The 17,470-nt window shown below is 37.5% G+C and overlaps 1 protein-coding gene across 5 annotated transcripts in view; it reads right to left on the bottom strand.

Moving 5' to 3' along the window:
* Positions 1–17,470, bottom strand: part of TRIM37 (tripartite motif containing 37) — a 185,973-nt gene that overhangs the window by 106,651 nt on the left and 61,852 nt on the right. For all 5 annotated transcript variants that reach the window (XM_078064549.1, XM_078064567.1, XM_078064561.1 and 2 more), the window contains exons 7-9: positions 15,926–16,049; positions 14,993–15,060; positions 395–519 (exon numbers count right to left, since the gene is read on the bottom strand). In XM_078064549.1, the coding sequence (XP_077920675.1) occupies positions 395–519; positions 14,993–15,060; positions 15,926–16,049 (317 nt within the window). The remainder of the gene's footprint in view (positions 1–394; positions 520–14,992; positions 15,061–15,925; positions 16,050–17,470) is intronic.

The raw sequence follows: 17,470 nt of genomic DNA, 5'->3' as shown, positions 1-17,470 counted from the left end.
AAAATTTTATAACTGTTTATGGTGAGAGATGTTAACTAGACTTAATGACGTGATCATGATTGTGTCGTGACCAATTAATATGAAGTTACTGTCAGTTATACCTCAATTTAAAAAAGTGAACAGATACTAATGAAACTGAATTGGGATCAATTCATGTTCTACAGAAGGTGACACTCTAGGAAGAAACTAACTCCTAATTCAAGCTCCTCTCTTCACAATCAAGTGTAAGTCCACCAGTATTTTTTTAACCAGATTTACATGCACAACTAAAGTTCACCAGACCACATCATTATAAGTAACACCCTAAAAAACCATGGAGTTAAGAAAAATAACATTCTTTTGAAACAAGTGTATGTATTTGCACATAAACTTCAGATAAAAAACTATGTCATACCTGGTAAAGTCTGGTGGAACAGGAGTGGTAACAAAGGATGCCATGGGCTTTCGATGAACTTGCTGAAACATCATGAGGATCTCTGAGCTCTTAGATATCAACTCACTCTTACTACAAGACCGCAGCTGTGTGAGGAAAAAAATTGAATAAACAAAATTAATATTTAATGGCATCTCAAAATCCTTAATAAAGAATAAAAACAAATTATTTTGGTTAGGGGCGCCTGGGTGGCTCAGTTGGTTAGGCGGCTGACTCTTGATTTCAGCTCAGGTCATGATCTGGAGGCCCTGGGATCGAGCCCCACGTCAAGGTCCACTCAGGAGGGAGCCTGCTTGAGGATTCTCTCTCCCCCTTTCCCTCGTCCCTCCCCACTGCTCGTGTGTGCTCTTTCTCTAAAATAAATAAATCTTTAAAAAAAATTATTTTGGTTATGTGCTGGAAAAAAATGTGAGATAAAAATAGAATGACTTTCAAAGTGTTTTGAGAGTTAAGAAACTACATAGGATCTAGGTTATTTCCATTCTAACGATGAAGTCATTGAAGAAGCGTATTTGATTTTTTTTTTTTAAAGATTTTATTTATTTATTTGACAGAGAGATAGAGAGAGAGAGCACAAGTAGGCAGAGTGGCAGGCAGAGGGAGAGGGAGAAGCAGGCTCTCCACTGAGCAGGGAGCCGGACATGGGGCTCGATCCCAGGACCCCAGGATCATGACCTGAGCAGAAGGCAGCCGCTTAACCGACTGAGCCACCCAGGCGCCCCGAAGCATATTTGATTTTAATGCATTTTTCTCTCCTTGAAGCTACCACAGATATATTTTAGACTGGCATAGTGAAGCTATTATGTATATTAACAAACAAACCTCTATAGGTCAATAGCCTTCAAACAAGAATTTCTCAATTTGCATTCCAGGAAGGAGAGAAATGTTAAAATGTAACAGACCCAAACAAGTCTTAACCTACATCAATTTGGAACACACCACTTTATGTAGTGCCAAAGGTAAAACTGAGAAATTCAACTTTAATAAAATAAGTGTGGTAGTTAAAAAGACTTTCTATTCAAGACAACCAATCTGAAGTCTTCATTCTGCCATGCACTAATTAATTAGTATGACTTTCAGAATCTGTTTATCTGTAAAACTGAAATAGTATCTGCTGCTGCTTGCTTGTTACAACAATCATGAAGCCGTAAGTGAGAAAGCTTTATAAACTGTTGTAGACTAAACTGTGTCTCCATCAAACTCCTATGTTAAGTTCTAACCCCTAGTAGCTCAGAGTGTAACTACATTTGGAGATAAAGTCTTTAGAGGACACAGAAAGAAAGTAGACGTCTGCAAGAGACACCTCAGGGGAAACCAAACCTGCTGACACTGATCTCGGACTCCCAGCCTCCAGAACTGTAAGAAAGTACATTTCTGTTGTTTAAGCCTCCTAGTCTGTGGTATTTAGCTATGGATGCCCTATCAAATTAATATACTATCAAATGCCATATAACTGATATTCATAACACTCACTACAACTAGGTTTGTATCTTTAAAATGATGGTTGTTTAGGGGCGCCTGGGTGGCTCAAATGGTTAAGCGTCTGCCTTCAGCTCAGGTCATGATCTCAGGGTCCTGGGATGGAGCCCCACATCGGCTTCCCTGCTCAGTGGGGAGTCTGCTTCTCCCTCCCCCGCTGCCACTCCTCTGGCTCGTGCTCTCTCACTCTCTCAAATGAATAAATAAAATCTTAAAAAAAAAAAGTTAAAAAAAATGATAGTTGTTTATAGCTCACGAAGAATAATATGACTGGTATCATAAGAAAAATATCAAAACTTACAGCTTGTATTCAAATATTTATTGAATGCATATTATAAATATCCTTCCTTGATCCCATTTCCTTCAAAGATAATTCACTGAACTTAAGTTTATTATTGCTATACATGTATTTCCACATTACGTGTTCAGCAATGTTGTTTTAGACTTTACATAAATACTATCAAGCTATGTCACGATGTAGCCTACATTTTCTTACTGCTGTTTGAGATTTGTTTATTGATATTTATAAACCTACTCATTTCAGCAGTTTTAAAGAGAATATCATTGCATGTATATAGCATTAAGTTATTTTTCTCTGTCAATGGACAACTGGGTTGTTTCCCATTCTTCATTATTATAAGTAACTCAGGAGTAAAGACCCTTGTGCACAGTTCCTGTACACAGATGCAAGTTTCTCACATTATGTCTTGATACAGGACAAGAATCCCAACTTTTTTTTTTTTTAATCCAGGAGTATGGTGGCTATTTGGGACCCCTTGTCTTTCATATTAATATTGGAATTTTACCAAATTCTGAGAAAATTCATGTTGAAATAAAGATGGAACTACACTTGTAGAATGATATCAAGAGAATCGTACATTGGGAATATTGAACTTTCCCCTAGATAAATATACTGTAGCCCACAAAATGTAATAGGCTACATTATTAAACATAACTATTTTATGTGCCATTAAGAAAAGAAAGTCAATAAATCATGGCTATATCAACTGTTAAGACACATCCCATTTCAAAGATGGTATAACAACATACATCTGAGAATTAATGAAATACAGGATATTTCTTCATTCAATTCTTTCTTGTTTCATAATAGTGTCTACAAAGATCTTCAACAGGGGTGCCTGGGTGGCTCAGTTGGTTGGCTAGGCGTCCGTCTTCAGCTCAGGTCATGATCGATCTCTGGGTCCTGGGATAGAGTCCCACATCAGGCTTCCCGCTCAGCAGGGAGTCTGCTTCTCTCTCTCCCCGCACTCCTGCCCCTCCCCACTGCTCATTCTCTCTCTCAAATAAATAAAATCTTAAAAAAAAAAGGTCTTCAACATATTTTATTAAACTTATTCAAAATTCTCCGTTTTTATTACTATTATCAATGGGATTTTTTAAAATTAAGTTTTCTAGCTGATTATTCCTGATATATGAAAACACTATTGATTTTTAGGTCCTGATTGTATATCCAGCAACCAAGATTAGCTCACTATAAAGGTGTTAAGTTATATACTTTCTATGTAGATAACCACATCCTCTGCAAATAACCAATTTTATTTCTTCCTTTCAATATATTTATACTACATTTATTGTCTTAATTTAATACACAGGACTGGGGCCTGGGTGGCTTAGTCAGTTAAGTGTCCAACTTGTGGTTTGGGCTCAGGTCATCTCAGGGTCATGGGATAGAGCTCATGTCAGGCTCCACGCTCAGTGGGGAGTCTGCTTGAGATTCTCTAAAATAAATAAATCTTTTAAAAAGAATACACAGGACCAGTACACTCAGAAATGAAGCAATGATAGGAGGCAACCCTGGATTCTTTATCAGAGAGATTCTCAAATTTTACCGTTTAGATTGTTTCCTATAGACCTTTAAAATAAAGTTAGTTACTGTAGTTCCCTTTTATTCCTGGTTTGCTAAATAATTTGGCCATGAATGAGAATCAAATATAATAATATTTTAAAAATTATTATCCTATTAATTTCTATTTATATATTCATGTGGTTTTGCCCTTTAATCTCAAATTATAATCAAGAAGATTTTTCTGATAATGAAACATTCCTTTCATTCCTTTGATTGACCTTGCCCAGGCTTGTTGTTTTTTTGTTTTTTGTTTTTTTAAAGATTTTATTTTGCAGAGGCTGCTGGGAAATGGCGGAGTAGCACGTCCCTGGGCTCACCTCTTGCCACGTGGCTGCCTAGAGAGCACCCACATCGGCATAAATAACCCAGAAAGCAGCCCCCAAACTGGCAAAACAGACTCTCCACAGCCCAGCATAGACAAAAGGCCACAGCAAAGCAGATCCACCCCCTCTGATCGCTCTTGGCAAGATCCCATCAAAGCGGTGCCACAAGCCTGGCAGTGTGCGCGCGGCACAGACAAGGGCCAGCACCACTCCAAAGTGAGTCCTGCCCCAGCGAGAGGGGAAGATAACCACACACCAGTCTGACTGTGACCCCAGCAGTGGGCTGGGGGCAGGCAGTGGGTCTGACTGCAGGCCCCACCCACCAACAAAAGCTTCTCAGGGGACGACACAGGGACAGTGCCTGCAGTTTGGTGCTACTGCATCTCTGGCAAATGCCTGGTCTGACTCAACTCAAGCCCAAGACAGCCCCGGAGCAGCCCACTAACACCACGGGCACCAGACTCTGCCTACAACAGGCAGAGAGCCAGCACAGACAACAGGACTGAAGGCAAACACATCCTAGCCACAACGGTAGGACACCCCTGGAGCAACACACATAGGAAACAGCCCCTGAAGCACCAGGTTCTGGGGAACAGACATTGCACTGCAGGACCTCTTCTTCATAAAGCCACTACTTTCAAGTGCAGGAGACGTAGCTGACTTTCCTAACACAGAAAAACAGACAACACAAGAGACAGAATGAGGAGACAGAGGAATATGTCCCAAATCAAAGAACAGGACAAAATCAGAGCAGGAGACCTAAGCGAAACGGAGGTAGTATGTCTGATAGCGAATTTAAAGTAACGCTCATAAAGATACTCACTAGAATTGAGGAAGGAGTGCAGGACCTCCATGAGACCCTCCACCAAGAGAAGACATAAAAAAGAACCAATTAGAGCTACTGGACTCACTAAATGGAAATAAAAATAGACCATCTGGAATAAATAGCAAGAAAGAGGAAGTAGAAGAAAGGATCAGCCACCCGGAGGACAGAGTCATGGAAAGCAATCAAGCTGAGCAGATGAGAGGGGGAAAAATACACAAAATGAAAATAGACCCAGGGAACTCAGCAACACTGTCAGGCGTAACAGTCGCATGATAGGGATCCCAGAAGGAGAAGAGCAAGAAAAGGGGGCAGATTTGTCTGAAGAAATAATAGCTGAAAACTCCCTGAATCTGGGGAAGGAAAGAGAAATCCAGATCCAGGAGGCACAGAGAGCCCCCAACACAACCAACCTAAAGAGGTCTGCACCAAGACACAAAGTAAATAAGATGGCCAAAAGTAGTGATAAAGAGAGAATTTTAAAAGCAGCAAGAGAAAGGAAAGCAGGTACACACAAGGGAAACCCCACGGCTATCAATGGGTTTTTCAGCAGAAACTATGCAGGCCAGAAGAAAGTGGCATGATAAATTCCAACTACTAAAAGGAAAAAATCTACAGCCAAGAATACTCTATCCAGCAAGGCTTTCATTTAGAATAGAGGGAGAGATCGTGTTTCCCAGAAAAACAAAAATTAAAAGCAAAACCAGCCACGTCCCTGTCACACACGATGCCATCAGCCTGTGGGTCCCAAATTCATAGTCCAGCCACCCTCCTGCCCGAGTCAGCATGCACAGCCTGCCACCTGCTAAATGCCAAGTCAACACGCCTTCACCTCAGATTGCCAAGGGCTCAAATTGACACTCTTCCCCTCAAATTCCAGCCCCTGTGCTCAAGTTTGTGCACAAAAGTGGGCATAATTATTACAGCAGAATGAAGCAACCCAAACATCTATTTCCGTGGAATATAGAATAGATAAAAGGAGAGTGCTAGGCTGAGAACATCTCCAACAAGCACTTCAAAGAACAATACATACAGCATGATTCTGGTTAGTTTAAAAAAACAAACAAACAAACCTGGGAAGAATAAAACAAGATGAAACCAGAGGGGGAGACAAACCATGAGAGACTTCTTAAGCATAGGAAAGAAACTGAGGCTTGCTGGAGGGGAGGTGGGGGGGGGATGGGGTAACTGGGTGGTGGGCATGAAGGAGGATACGTGATGGAATGAGCACTGGATGTTGTATGCAACTGATGGATCACTGAACTCTACCTCTGAAACTAGTAATACACTATATTGTTAATTAATTCAACTTAAAATTAAAAAAAAGGAACCCCCCCCCAAAAAAAAGATTTTATTTTTAAGTAATCTCTACACCCAATGTAGGGCTCAAACCCACAACTCCAAGATCAAGAGTCACTCCACCAACTGAGCCAGCCAGGCACCCTGGTCTTGCTTGTTTTCATAAATATCCTACTGATTTTTGTCTGCTAGTATATTTTTAAGATTTTGGCATTTAGTTTTCAATAAAACTGAGCTTTAATATTCTTATATTGTTCTTATGACAACTGGTTATTAATGTTACATTGTTTCAAAGAATGGTATGTAGTACTTCTGTATTTGCTAAGAAAAAATTACTTATGATAGGCAACAGATACTTAAAGATTTGGTAAAAACATTTCCATTAGTCTGAATTTTATGCCTTTTGAAGCAGACTTATTACCAATAAAATTCACTTAATGTTTCTTGTTTAAATTATAGACATTATGGGCGTCTAGGTAGCTCAGTTGAGTGTCCAACTCTTGATCTCAGCTCAGGTCTTGATCTCAGGGTCATGAGTTCAAGCCCTGCATTGGGCTCCACACTGGATGTGGAGCCTACTTAATAAATAAAATAATTAAATTAATTATGTACTCTTGAGTGACTCTTGATAATTACAATTTCCTAAAAATTATCCTCTTCATGTAGATTCTACCTCAATAAAGTTGCTCATACTTGTAAAGCACATAGAACACTGTCTGGTATATAGTAAGCACTATGTAAATATTTACTTTTAAAAATTTCTATTATTTAAATTTCTACTGTATTTGTAGTCCAATTCTTCTTCCCAATATTGGACACTTCATTTTTCTTGATAACCTTGCTAGAATATCTATTTATGTTTTTCAAAGATCCAATATTAGGTATGCGGATACTCCCAACTATTTCATGGCACTCTCTTCTGTGAATTTCATCAATATCTTCACGATTTCTTTCCATTTTATGCTTCTACACTATTGTTCCTTTATTGGCTTGTTCAGTTGAACACTTAATTCATTTATTCATAATTTTCTTAAACTACATTTTAGACTAAAAGTGTCCTTCTAAATATCCCTTAGCTATGTCTGGTTATTTTAATGATTTATCATTTCTTTCTTTTTAAAAAAAAAAAAAAAAAGATTTTTTTTATTTGAAAGAGAGAGAAAGAGAAAGCACGAGCGGAGGACAGGGAGGAGAAACAGGCTGCCCACTGAGTAGGGAGCCCGATGTGGGGCTCAATCCCAGGACCCTGGGATCATGACCTGAGCCAAAGACAAAAGCTTAAATGACTGAGCCACCCCAGGCACCCCAATAATTTATCATTTTTTTTTAAAGATTTTATTTATTTATCTGAGAGAGAGAGAATGAGAGAGAGAGAGAGCACATGAGAGTGGGGAGGGTCAGAGGGCGAAGCAGACTCCCTGCCAAGCAGGGAGACCGATGTGGGACTCGATCCAGGGACTCCAGAATCATGACCTGAGCCAAAGGCAGTCGCTTAACCAACTGAGCCACTCAGGTGCCCTAATTTATCATTTCAATTGCAATGTCCTCTTTAGCTCAGGAACTATGTAGGTATTTAACACCTCAGTGCATATTTACATATATATGATTTTTAAAATAATGCTTTCGTTTTTGATGTCTACCTTAACTATACTTTGGTCACAGAACATGTTCTTTATATAAATTTCTGAAATTTCTTCAGACTTCTATATACCTTAGTACATGATCAAGTATTGAAATGGTTTCATATGGACTGAAAAAGAATATGTATTCTCCATTTCTGGATTCAGGGTTCCACACATACCTTTTAGAGAAAACAACTTAATTTTTTCTTTTTCAAATATCCTCTATTCTTACACCTTTTGTTAGTTGGTGCTATCAGTTTATTAGCTATTTAATCACTCACTATAGTGATTTTATCAAAATCTTATAATTCTGTCAGTATCTGCTTTTTATTTTGAGTTTATCCTAGAATACAAAATCATAACTGTCTTACCTACTTTTTCTTAAGGTAGAATGTTCCCTTTTGTCAGTGTTACTTTTCATCACTAGTAATGCTTTTTCCCCCACTTTAAATTCCTGATCATTCCCTAGATCTAGGTCTTTTTTAAATTTTATTTATTTATTTGAGAGAGAGAGCATGAGAGGGCAGAGGGTCAGAGGGAGAAGCAGACTCCCTGCTGAGTTGGGAGCCTGATGTGGGACTTGATCCTGGGACTCCAGGATCATGACCTGAGCTGAAGGCAGCTGCTTAACCAACTGAGCCACCCAGGTGGCCCCCTCCCCCCCGATCTATGTCTCATTAAGTAGATCATTGTGGGATTTTTTTTTAAAGTTCAGATTAATCCATATACTCAAGATAAAAGAAAAAAATACTCAAGGGGCTCCTGGGTGGCTCAGTTGTTGGGCGTCTGCCTTCGGCTCAGGTCATGATCCCAGGGTCCTGGGATCGAGCCCCGCATCAGGCTCCCTGCTCAGTAGGAAGCCTGCTTCTCCCTCTCCCACTCCCCCTGCTTGTATTCCCTCTCTTGCTGTCTCTGTGTCAAATAAATAAATAAAATCTTAAAAAAAAAAAAACTCAATTCAAAAATGACCAAAACAGGGAACAAGAAACTGATAGGACAAACAGCAAGATATTAGACTCAAACTTCACCATATCAATAAGTACAATGAATGTGAACATCCTTAACATCCCAGTTAAAAGTAAAAGATTGTCCAACTGGATTTAAAAGACCAGAACCAATTGTATGCAGCCTACAAGACACAGACTTTAAATATTTAGAAACAAATACATTAAAAATAAAATGTCAGAATAAGATATATCATAGTTAAAGATGAAGTGACTTTTTGAAATCAAATAAATTTCGAAGCAAAAAATGTTACGAGGATAAAGAAGGTCATTTCACAGTGATAATGGGAACAATTAATCAAGAGAATACAACAATCCTAGATGTTTAGGACCCTTATAGTATGGCTTCAAAATACATGAAGCAAAAACTGATAGAACTGCCAAAAGACAAGACAAATACACGACTATTGCTGAAAATGTCAACAGCCCTCTCTCAATAAAACAAGTAGACAAAAAATTCACAATATAGTAGACCGACACAACATCACCCACCACCTTAACCTCAAGACATAACAGACTATCAGAAAATCCCCCCAAATATTTGGAAACTACATAACATTTCTGAAGGACCCATGGGTCAAAGAATAAATCACAAAGGAAAAAAGTATTCTGAACACAAATGTCTCAAATCAACAATGCCAACTTCCATCTTAAGATTTTAGAAAAAGAGCAAATTAAACGCAAAGCAAAAGAAAGAAAACAATTAGATCAAAACAAATATCAATAAAATAGAAAACAAAAACAACTGAGAAAAACCAAAAGCTATGTCTTCGAAAACATCAACAAAAATAGATATCCTCTAGCCAGACCAATCAGGGGAAAAAGACACAAATTACCATTATCAGGAAAGAAAGAGGTGATAACACTGCATTCTACAAATATTAAAGGATAACAAGAGAATATCATGATTTTTGCACCAATAAATTTGGCAAATTCAAATGAAATAATTCCTTGAAAGACACAAACTACCAAAGCTCACTCAAGAAATGAGTAATATAAGGGCACCTGAGTAGCTCAGTCAGTTAAGCATCTGACTCTTGATTTTGGCTCAGGTCATGATCTCAGGGTTGTGAGATTGAGCCCACTCTGCACTAGATGTGGAATCTGCTTAGGATTGTCTCTTCCTCTCCCTCTGCCCCTCCCCACCCCACAAACTCGCTCTAAAAAAAATAAGAATAAGAAATAAGTAATATAAACTGCTCTATATCAATTAAAGAAATTGAATTTGTAGTTGAAAACCATTCCACAAAGAAATCAAGGCCCAAATGTCTTCACTGGTGAACTGTGTCAAACCTGTAAAGGAACAATACCAATTCTACACAACTTCTTCCAGGAAACTGAAGAGGGCATAGTTTAAAATTCTTTGAGGCCATCATTACTCTAATAATGAAGCCAGAGAAAGATACTTTAAGAAAAGAAAATCACCATCTAATATCCCTCAGGCACAAAAATGCAAAAATTCTAAACAAAATTTACTTAATCAAATCCAATAATGCATTAAAAGGACAATGCATTAACCAAATCAGGGTTTTTATCCCCAAAAGTACAAAGTTGGTATAGTATTAAAAAAAAAAAAAAGTTAATGGGACGTCTAGGTGGCTCAGTTAAATGTCTGCCTTCAGCTCAGATCATGACCCCAGAATCCTGGGATGGAGCCCCGCATCGGGCTCCTTGCTCAATGGGGTGCCTGCTTCTCCCTCTGCCTGCCACCCCCCCAGCTCATGCGCACGCGCTCTAATAAATAAAATCTTTAAAAAAAAAAAGTTAATCCATTTAAAGAATGAAAAAAGAAAACCATATGATAATCTCAATACATGCAGAAAAGGAATTTGACAAATCCAACATTTATTCCTAATGAAAATTCTCATCAAACAGGAAAAGAATTCCAAAACCTGATAATGAATATCTACAATAGGGGCGCCTGGGTGGCTCAGCTGGTTGAGCATCCGACTCTTGATCTAAGCTCAGGTCTTGATCTCACAGTTGTGGGTCTGAGCCCCACACTGGGCTCCACGCTGGGCATGGAGCCTGTTAAAAAAAAAACAAATCTACAATAAACCCACTGCTAACATCATACTTAAATCAACACAATACTAGAAGTTCTGGTCAGTAAAACCTGACAGGGAACTAAATAAAAAGCAAATCAAAAAGAAAACTGTCTGTATTCAGAGATAACAAGATTATCTACAGGCAATCCCAGGAATCTACAAGATAGCAACTAGAACCAATAAATTTAGCAAGATTGAAAGATACAGGATCAATATATAAAAATCAATTACAGGGGCGCCTGGGTGGCTCAGTTGGTTAAGCGACTGCCTTCGGCTCAGGTCATGATCCTGGAGTCCCTGGATCGAGTCCCGCATCGGGCTCCCTGCTTGGCAGGGAGTCTGCTTCGCCCTCTGACCCTATCCCCTCTCATGTGTTCTTTCTCTCTCATTCTCTCTCTCTCAAATAAATAAAATCTTAAAAAAAAAAAAAAAATCAATTACATAAGCACAAGAAATCAGAAATTAAAATTTTTCAAAAACACTACTATAGCATCAAGAATTTTGAAATACTGAATAAATCTGACATAAAATGTGAAAAACTTGTATCCTGAAAAGTACAAAACACTGCTAAGAGAAATTATAAAAGACCTAAATAAATGCAGTCTTCATGAACAAAGACTCAGTATTAAGATGTTACATCTTCCTAAATTGATTTATAGATCCAATGCAATTTCGATCAAAACCCCAAAACTCTTTGATACAAATTAACAAGCTGATTCTAAAATTCATATAGAAATGCAAAGAACCTGTAAAGAAATGCAAAGCAACTCTAAAAAAACAAAGAGCAAAGCTGGAAAGCTAACATTACCTGTTTTATTATAAAGTTATAGTAATGAAAACAGTATAATACTATCATTAAAAATAAATAAAGCAATGGAACAGAACAGAGTCCAAAAATATACCAATGTATATATGGACAACTAATTTTTTAAAAAGATGCAAAGACAATTCAGTGAAGAAACGCTGGTCTTCAACAAATGGTGCTGGAAAAAATGGATAACCATATACCAAAAAAATTTTAAAAACTACCTTGGATTCATACCTCACATTAAAAATAAATTAATTAATTAAAAAAGACCATAAACCTAAATATAAAATCTAAAACTACAAGTTTTCTACAAGAAAACACAGGAAAAACTTTTTATGATCTTGGGTTAGGTAAAAATTTTAGTTATGACACCAAAAGAACAAATTGATAACTTACACTTCATTAAGATCGGAACAGACACCTCAACAAAGAAAATATACAGATGGCAAATTAAGTTCAAGAAAGGATGCTTAATGGGGCTCCTGGGTGGCTCAGTCAGTTAAGCCTGCCTTCGGCTCAGGTCATGATCCCACGGTCCTGGGATCGAGCCCCGCAACGGGCTCCCTGATCAGCGGGAAGCCTGTTCTCCCTCTGCCACTGCCCCTGCTTGTGTTCCCTCTCTCTCTCTCTGTGTCTCTCTCTGTCAAAAAAATAAATAAAATCTTAAAAAAAAAAAAAAGGATGCGTAACATCATTAGTTATAAGACACATGCAAACTAAAGCCATAATAAAATGCTATTACACTGCTATGAGACTAGTTAAAATTTAAAAAATTGAGTATATTATGTGTTGGCAATGATGTGGAGGAACTGGTACTCTCACAGACTACTGATGGAAACACAAAATGGTACGATCACTTAAGCAGAAAATAGTTGGCAGGCACTAAAAAGTTAACCATACACCTACCAATTTACCAAGCCACTGTAGCGTAGGTGGACCTAAGAGTAAAGGAAATATATGTCCATATATAAATTTGTATGTGAATGTTCATTATAACTTTATTTGTAACAGCCAAAACAGGAAGCAACCCAAATGACCATAAACAACTGAACAGAAAAAAAAAATGCGGCATATGCAACACACACACACACACACACACACACACACACACACACACACACACAGAAGGGGTGCCCGGCTGGATCAGTCAGAAAAGCATGGGACTCTTGATCGTGGGGTCATGAGTTTGAGCCCCACATTGGGTATAAACATTACTTTCATAAATGAAGATAAAAAAAAACCCACAAAGGAACACTACCCACAATTAAAAAGGAAAGAACAACTGATATATGAAGGAATTGCAAAATAATTTTGCTGACTGAAAGAAGTCAAACAAAATAAGTACATAATATATATGATTCCAATTATAACTCTAGAAAATGAAAATTTATCTATGATAGAAAGCAGACAGGGGGGTTGCCTGGAGAAGCAGGAGGAGAATTTATAAAGAAGTGCAAATAAATTTTGGGAGATAATGAATACGTTCACTATCTTGACTATGGTGACAGTTTTACAGGTATATACTTTATCACAATTTATCAAGTTATACACTTTAAATACATGCCAATTATTGTCAATTATTCTTCAATAAAGCTGTTTAAAAAAAAAAAAGCACATAGATCCCTAGATCCCTGCCCCTATTCCACCACAGATGGTTTAAATTTGTCTCAAAACTCCAGCAGAAAGGTGCTAGTTTATTCTCTGGAGGGGAAAAAACAATCTCTGGACTAGGGGAACATGCACAATTAAGAATATTAAAGAGAAAAACAAGAGTCTTTAAATAAATATTTACATACTGAATTCTATTAAGCTGTCAGTCAAGTGTAAAGACAGAATAAAAATATTTTCAGACATGCAGTCTTAAAAAATTATTCTGAGGGGCACCTGGGTAGCTCCATCAGTAAAGCATCTGACTCTTGATTTCAGCTCAGGTCATGAAATCAGGGTTGTGAAATCGAGCCCTGTGTCGGGCTCCACACTGGGCATGGAGCCTCCTTAGGATTCTCTCTCTCCCTCTGCCCCCCCACCTCTGCCCCTCACTCTTGCTGTCTCTCTCCCTCTCTCTCTCAAAACAAAGAAAAATTTATCCTGATTAACCTTTCAGGAAAACTAAAGGAGGATATGTGATACCAAAACAAGTAAGTAAAGCAAGAGAGAGGAAGCCATGGAAATCAGGAAACATGGAATTCAACCCAAGGAATAAGTAAAAAGGGCGCCTGGGTGGCTCAGCCAGTGAAACATCTGCCTTTGGCTGGGGTCATGATCTTGGGGTGCTGGGATTGGCCTGGCGTCAAGTCGGGCTCACTGCCTACTGGGGAGGAGTCTGCCTCTCCCTCTCCCTCTGCCCCTCCCCACAACTTGTGCTCTCTCTCTCTCTCCCTAATAAATAAAATCTTAAAAAAAAAAAGTAAATGGAAAAAAGTACATGGAATCCCCAGGATGATAATTAAAAGAATAATCTAAGGAAACAGCTATGTATCAGGCAAAGAAAGGAATTCAAGAATTCCAAAACCAAAAAAAAGACAGATTACTATATCAACTATTATGTAACACTATACACTTTATTCATTCCCTATGTACTTCATCCCCACCTACCCCATTCTTCTTCTTTTTTTTTTTTAAAAGATTACATTTACTTATTTGTCAGAGAGAGAGAGAGCACAAGCAGGGGGAGTGGCAGGCAGAGAGAGAGAAGCAGGCTCCCTGCTGAGCAGGGAGCCCAAGGCGGGGCTTGATCCCAGGACCCTGAGATCATGACCTGAGCCGAAGGCAGACACTTAACCAACTGAGCCACCCTGGAGTCCTCCCACCTACCCCATTCTATGAGGGCAGACGTTTTTGCCATTTTGTCCACTGCTATGTTCTGAACATCTAAAAAAAATGCCAGTTATATATTTGGTACATAATAAAAATTTCCTTAACAAATAAAAATGTTAATTTTACCATAAGACTCACTGTATATAATTGGCAATATTCTATCTCAAAGTCACAACTTAAGTCACAATGTCAGAAGATTTTTATCTTTTATAGATTCACAGATTTCTATGGGCTGTTCCCCATAAAAATAATTGTATTCTTACAAAACAGAATAAATCTTATTAATTTTATCTTGTTCCCAAACATGATGGAGAAAACTTGAATCAGCTGATTCCTATTTCATAAAAATTCCTAATATGGCACACATAGATCTCCCAGTCTTCTGGTCGTACATAATCCTGTCCAAAAAAAGAATTTTTTTTAAAGCCTGTTGATAGACTTTATTTCATTACATTTATTATTTCATCACCTGGTGCTCTACCTCCTGAAGTAAGGATTCCAAGAGCTCTGTTTCTTGTGTTAGAGATGTCTTCTGACCTATTTAAAAACACAAAATACCAACACTCAGGCTCATTACTGGTTAAGAATGAAATTAACTTTCATTGAACATAGTCAATAACAAGGAATCAATTTCAAGTAAATAAAACTTCACTACAGCTACCCTAAAACATTTTCCCAGAGCTTTAAAAGGTTCAATCTAATATTGTAGTAGCTTTGACAAGGGAATTTCAGAATCAACCCTAACTACAATTTTAGACAAATTGCAATTCAGGTCTGTTAAATTCATCTAGAAATACAATGACAATATATTCTGGAAGGAAATTAACGTTATTGTTTCTTCCAAAGGAATATAAATATCTAGAAAAGTACATTTTTTACTCAATCAACTCTGCTGAAGTAATTCTTTCCCAGAATTTAACTAAGGCTTAAAAAGAGGAATATAGTAAGTTGGCCAGATGTTACACTACATGTCAGCAAAAGGTATGTTCTTTAAACATAAGAATCTGTATTTAAAAAAAAAAAAGCCCAGACAGAAATAGTCTCAAGAAGCTGGAAACACACAAGAATAAGGAATTATTATTACAGAATTACCATAGAGAAGGAAGAAACTGCTTTACATGTTGGAAAAAAAAAAAGATGACGACAAGGCAGGCATGCCTGCCAAATCAGACCATTTTCTTTGTAAGTCACTAAAGAGCTAGCAGCATACATACCCATGAGTTTAGCAGAAGTTATATCAATTATGTGTACTATTATTTGATACATTTAATAGGTGGAACTTTTACTTTTGAAAGCAATCTTTTCCAAGCCTATAACAACTCATCAACCTTTACTCTTTCAAGACTGAACCTCAAGGAGGCTCAAAGCACCACATATTCCAGCAGCATAGGAAAACACTCACCCATTAGTGTTATGAGCTTATTCTTCAGCTGTGTGTCTAACCGTGCAATCATCATCTCCACTGCATTCCTAATTTCCCGAACACGCTCATCTTTTGCATTTCGAACAGCTTCTACATTTCTTTCCTAGAAGTTAAACAGGTAAAAAAAAAAAAATTGAAGAATTTTTAAAACAAAAGCAAACAGACATTAATATAATCACTGCAATTATTCTTAAAGTCAGTTGATTTCCTCTTTAAAAGCTGCAACCCAGGGTGCCTGGGTGGCTCAGTCAGTTAAGCAGCTGCCTTCAGCTCAGGTCATGATCCCAGGGTCCTAGGATCAAGTCCTGCATCGGGCTCCTTGCTCAGCGGGGAACCTGCTTCTCCCTCTGCTTGCTGCTCCCCCTGCTTGTGCTGTCAAATAAATAAATAAAATCTTAAAAAAAAAAGGTTGCAACCCAGTAATACTTTTTAAATGCTTATATGTCATATGAAACTCACTGCTTTAAAAAATTGTGCACTGAAACGAATCAGGAACAAAACTCTTAAATGTAAACAAAGCTTAATAAAGTACATGTTCTTTTAACAGTGAAAGATATGTAATTAAAAAATATTGGTTAGGTACCATATACAAAACACATACTCAAAGCCCCAATCATATCTTTGATAGAAAACCACTACTCAAAAATAAAAGAGTATACTGATGCCAGGTTCACATCATGCAAAACCCTAAAACAAATGAAAAATTTCAAAAACCGTATCTACTCTAGTTTACAAAGTTTTAAATTTTTTCAGAAGAAAAAAAAAGATTTTCAAAGATTGCAGAGTACACTGCAGATTTCATAAAAACATACCACCAAAAATAGAAAGCAATCTTTCCTATACTCATTGTTATTACAAATACAAGCAGTGAAAATTTCAACATTAGAACACCCTAACAACCATATTATGTTGCCAAGAGAAAATAATAGAAAAAAAGGTAGTTAGATGAAGTCCAAAGAGAAGCCATTCAGCTTGTTTATATTCCAAAATTACTTTGTAGGTAGCATATATGTAACTCAGAAACATTACTTTTTGTATAAGAAATGTTATAAAACAATGGTTTGAATCTTGATTCCTGAGAGGGTAAAACGAAGACATCTTAAGTTAGGGATGGTCCTCAAACCTCACTAGTTACAACTATCATTCTGGCAACTTTAAACAAAATATATTCCAAAAGCATATTAGGTGCTTAAATGTTCGAAACTTATCACATTTCCTCAAATAAATAATACTACAAATGGTAAATACCTCACCAAAGCTGTCTGACACATAAAATATCTGAAGAGCAGCGTTAAATATTACTCTTTCAATTCTGTAGAGTTCGAATTCAAAACATCAGAAATTGAATTCATTCACTGGTAGCAAAAACACTCCCAAAAGCTGAGGGTCCAAAGAACGAATGACTTAATCACTTTGTAAAAGTCAATATTGACTCTTTAGGAGTCGGTTACTGACTCCCTGTATCAAACAGCTTATTTAACACATTCATTTTCTGTTTCTACATAAGAAAAGGCAATTCTCTGG

This window comes from Halichoerus grypus, chromosome 2 (assembly GCF_964656455.1).
Source record: "Halichoerus grypus chromosome 2, mHalGry1.hap1.1, whole genome shotgun sequence".
NCBI lineage: Eukaryota > Metazoa > Chordata > Mammalia > Carnivora > Phocidae > Halichoerus > Halichoerus grypus.
This window is presented reverse-complemented; position numbering and strand designations above follow the sequence as displayed.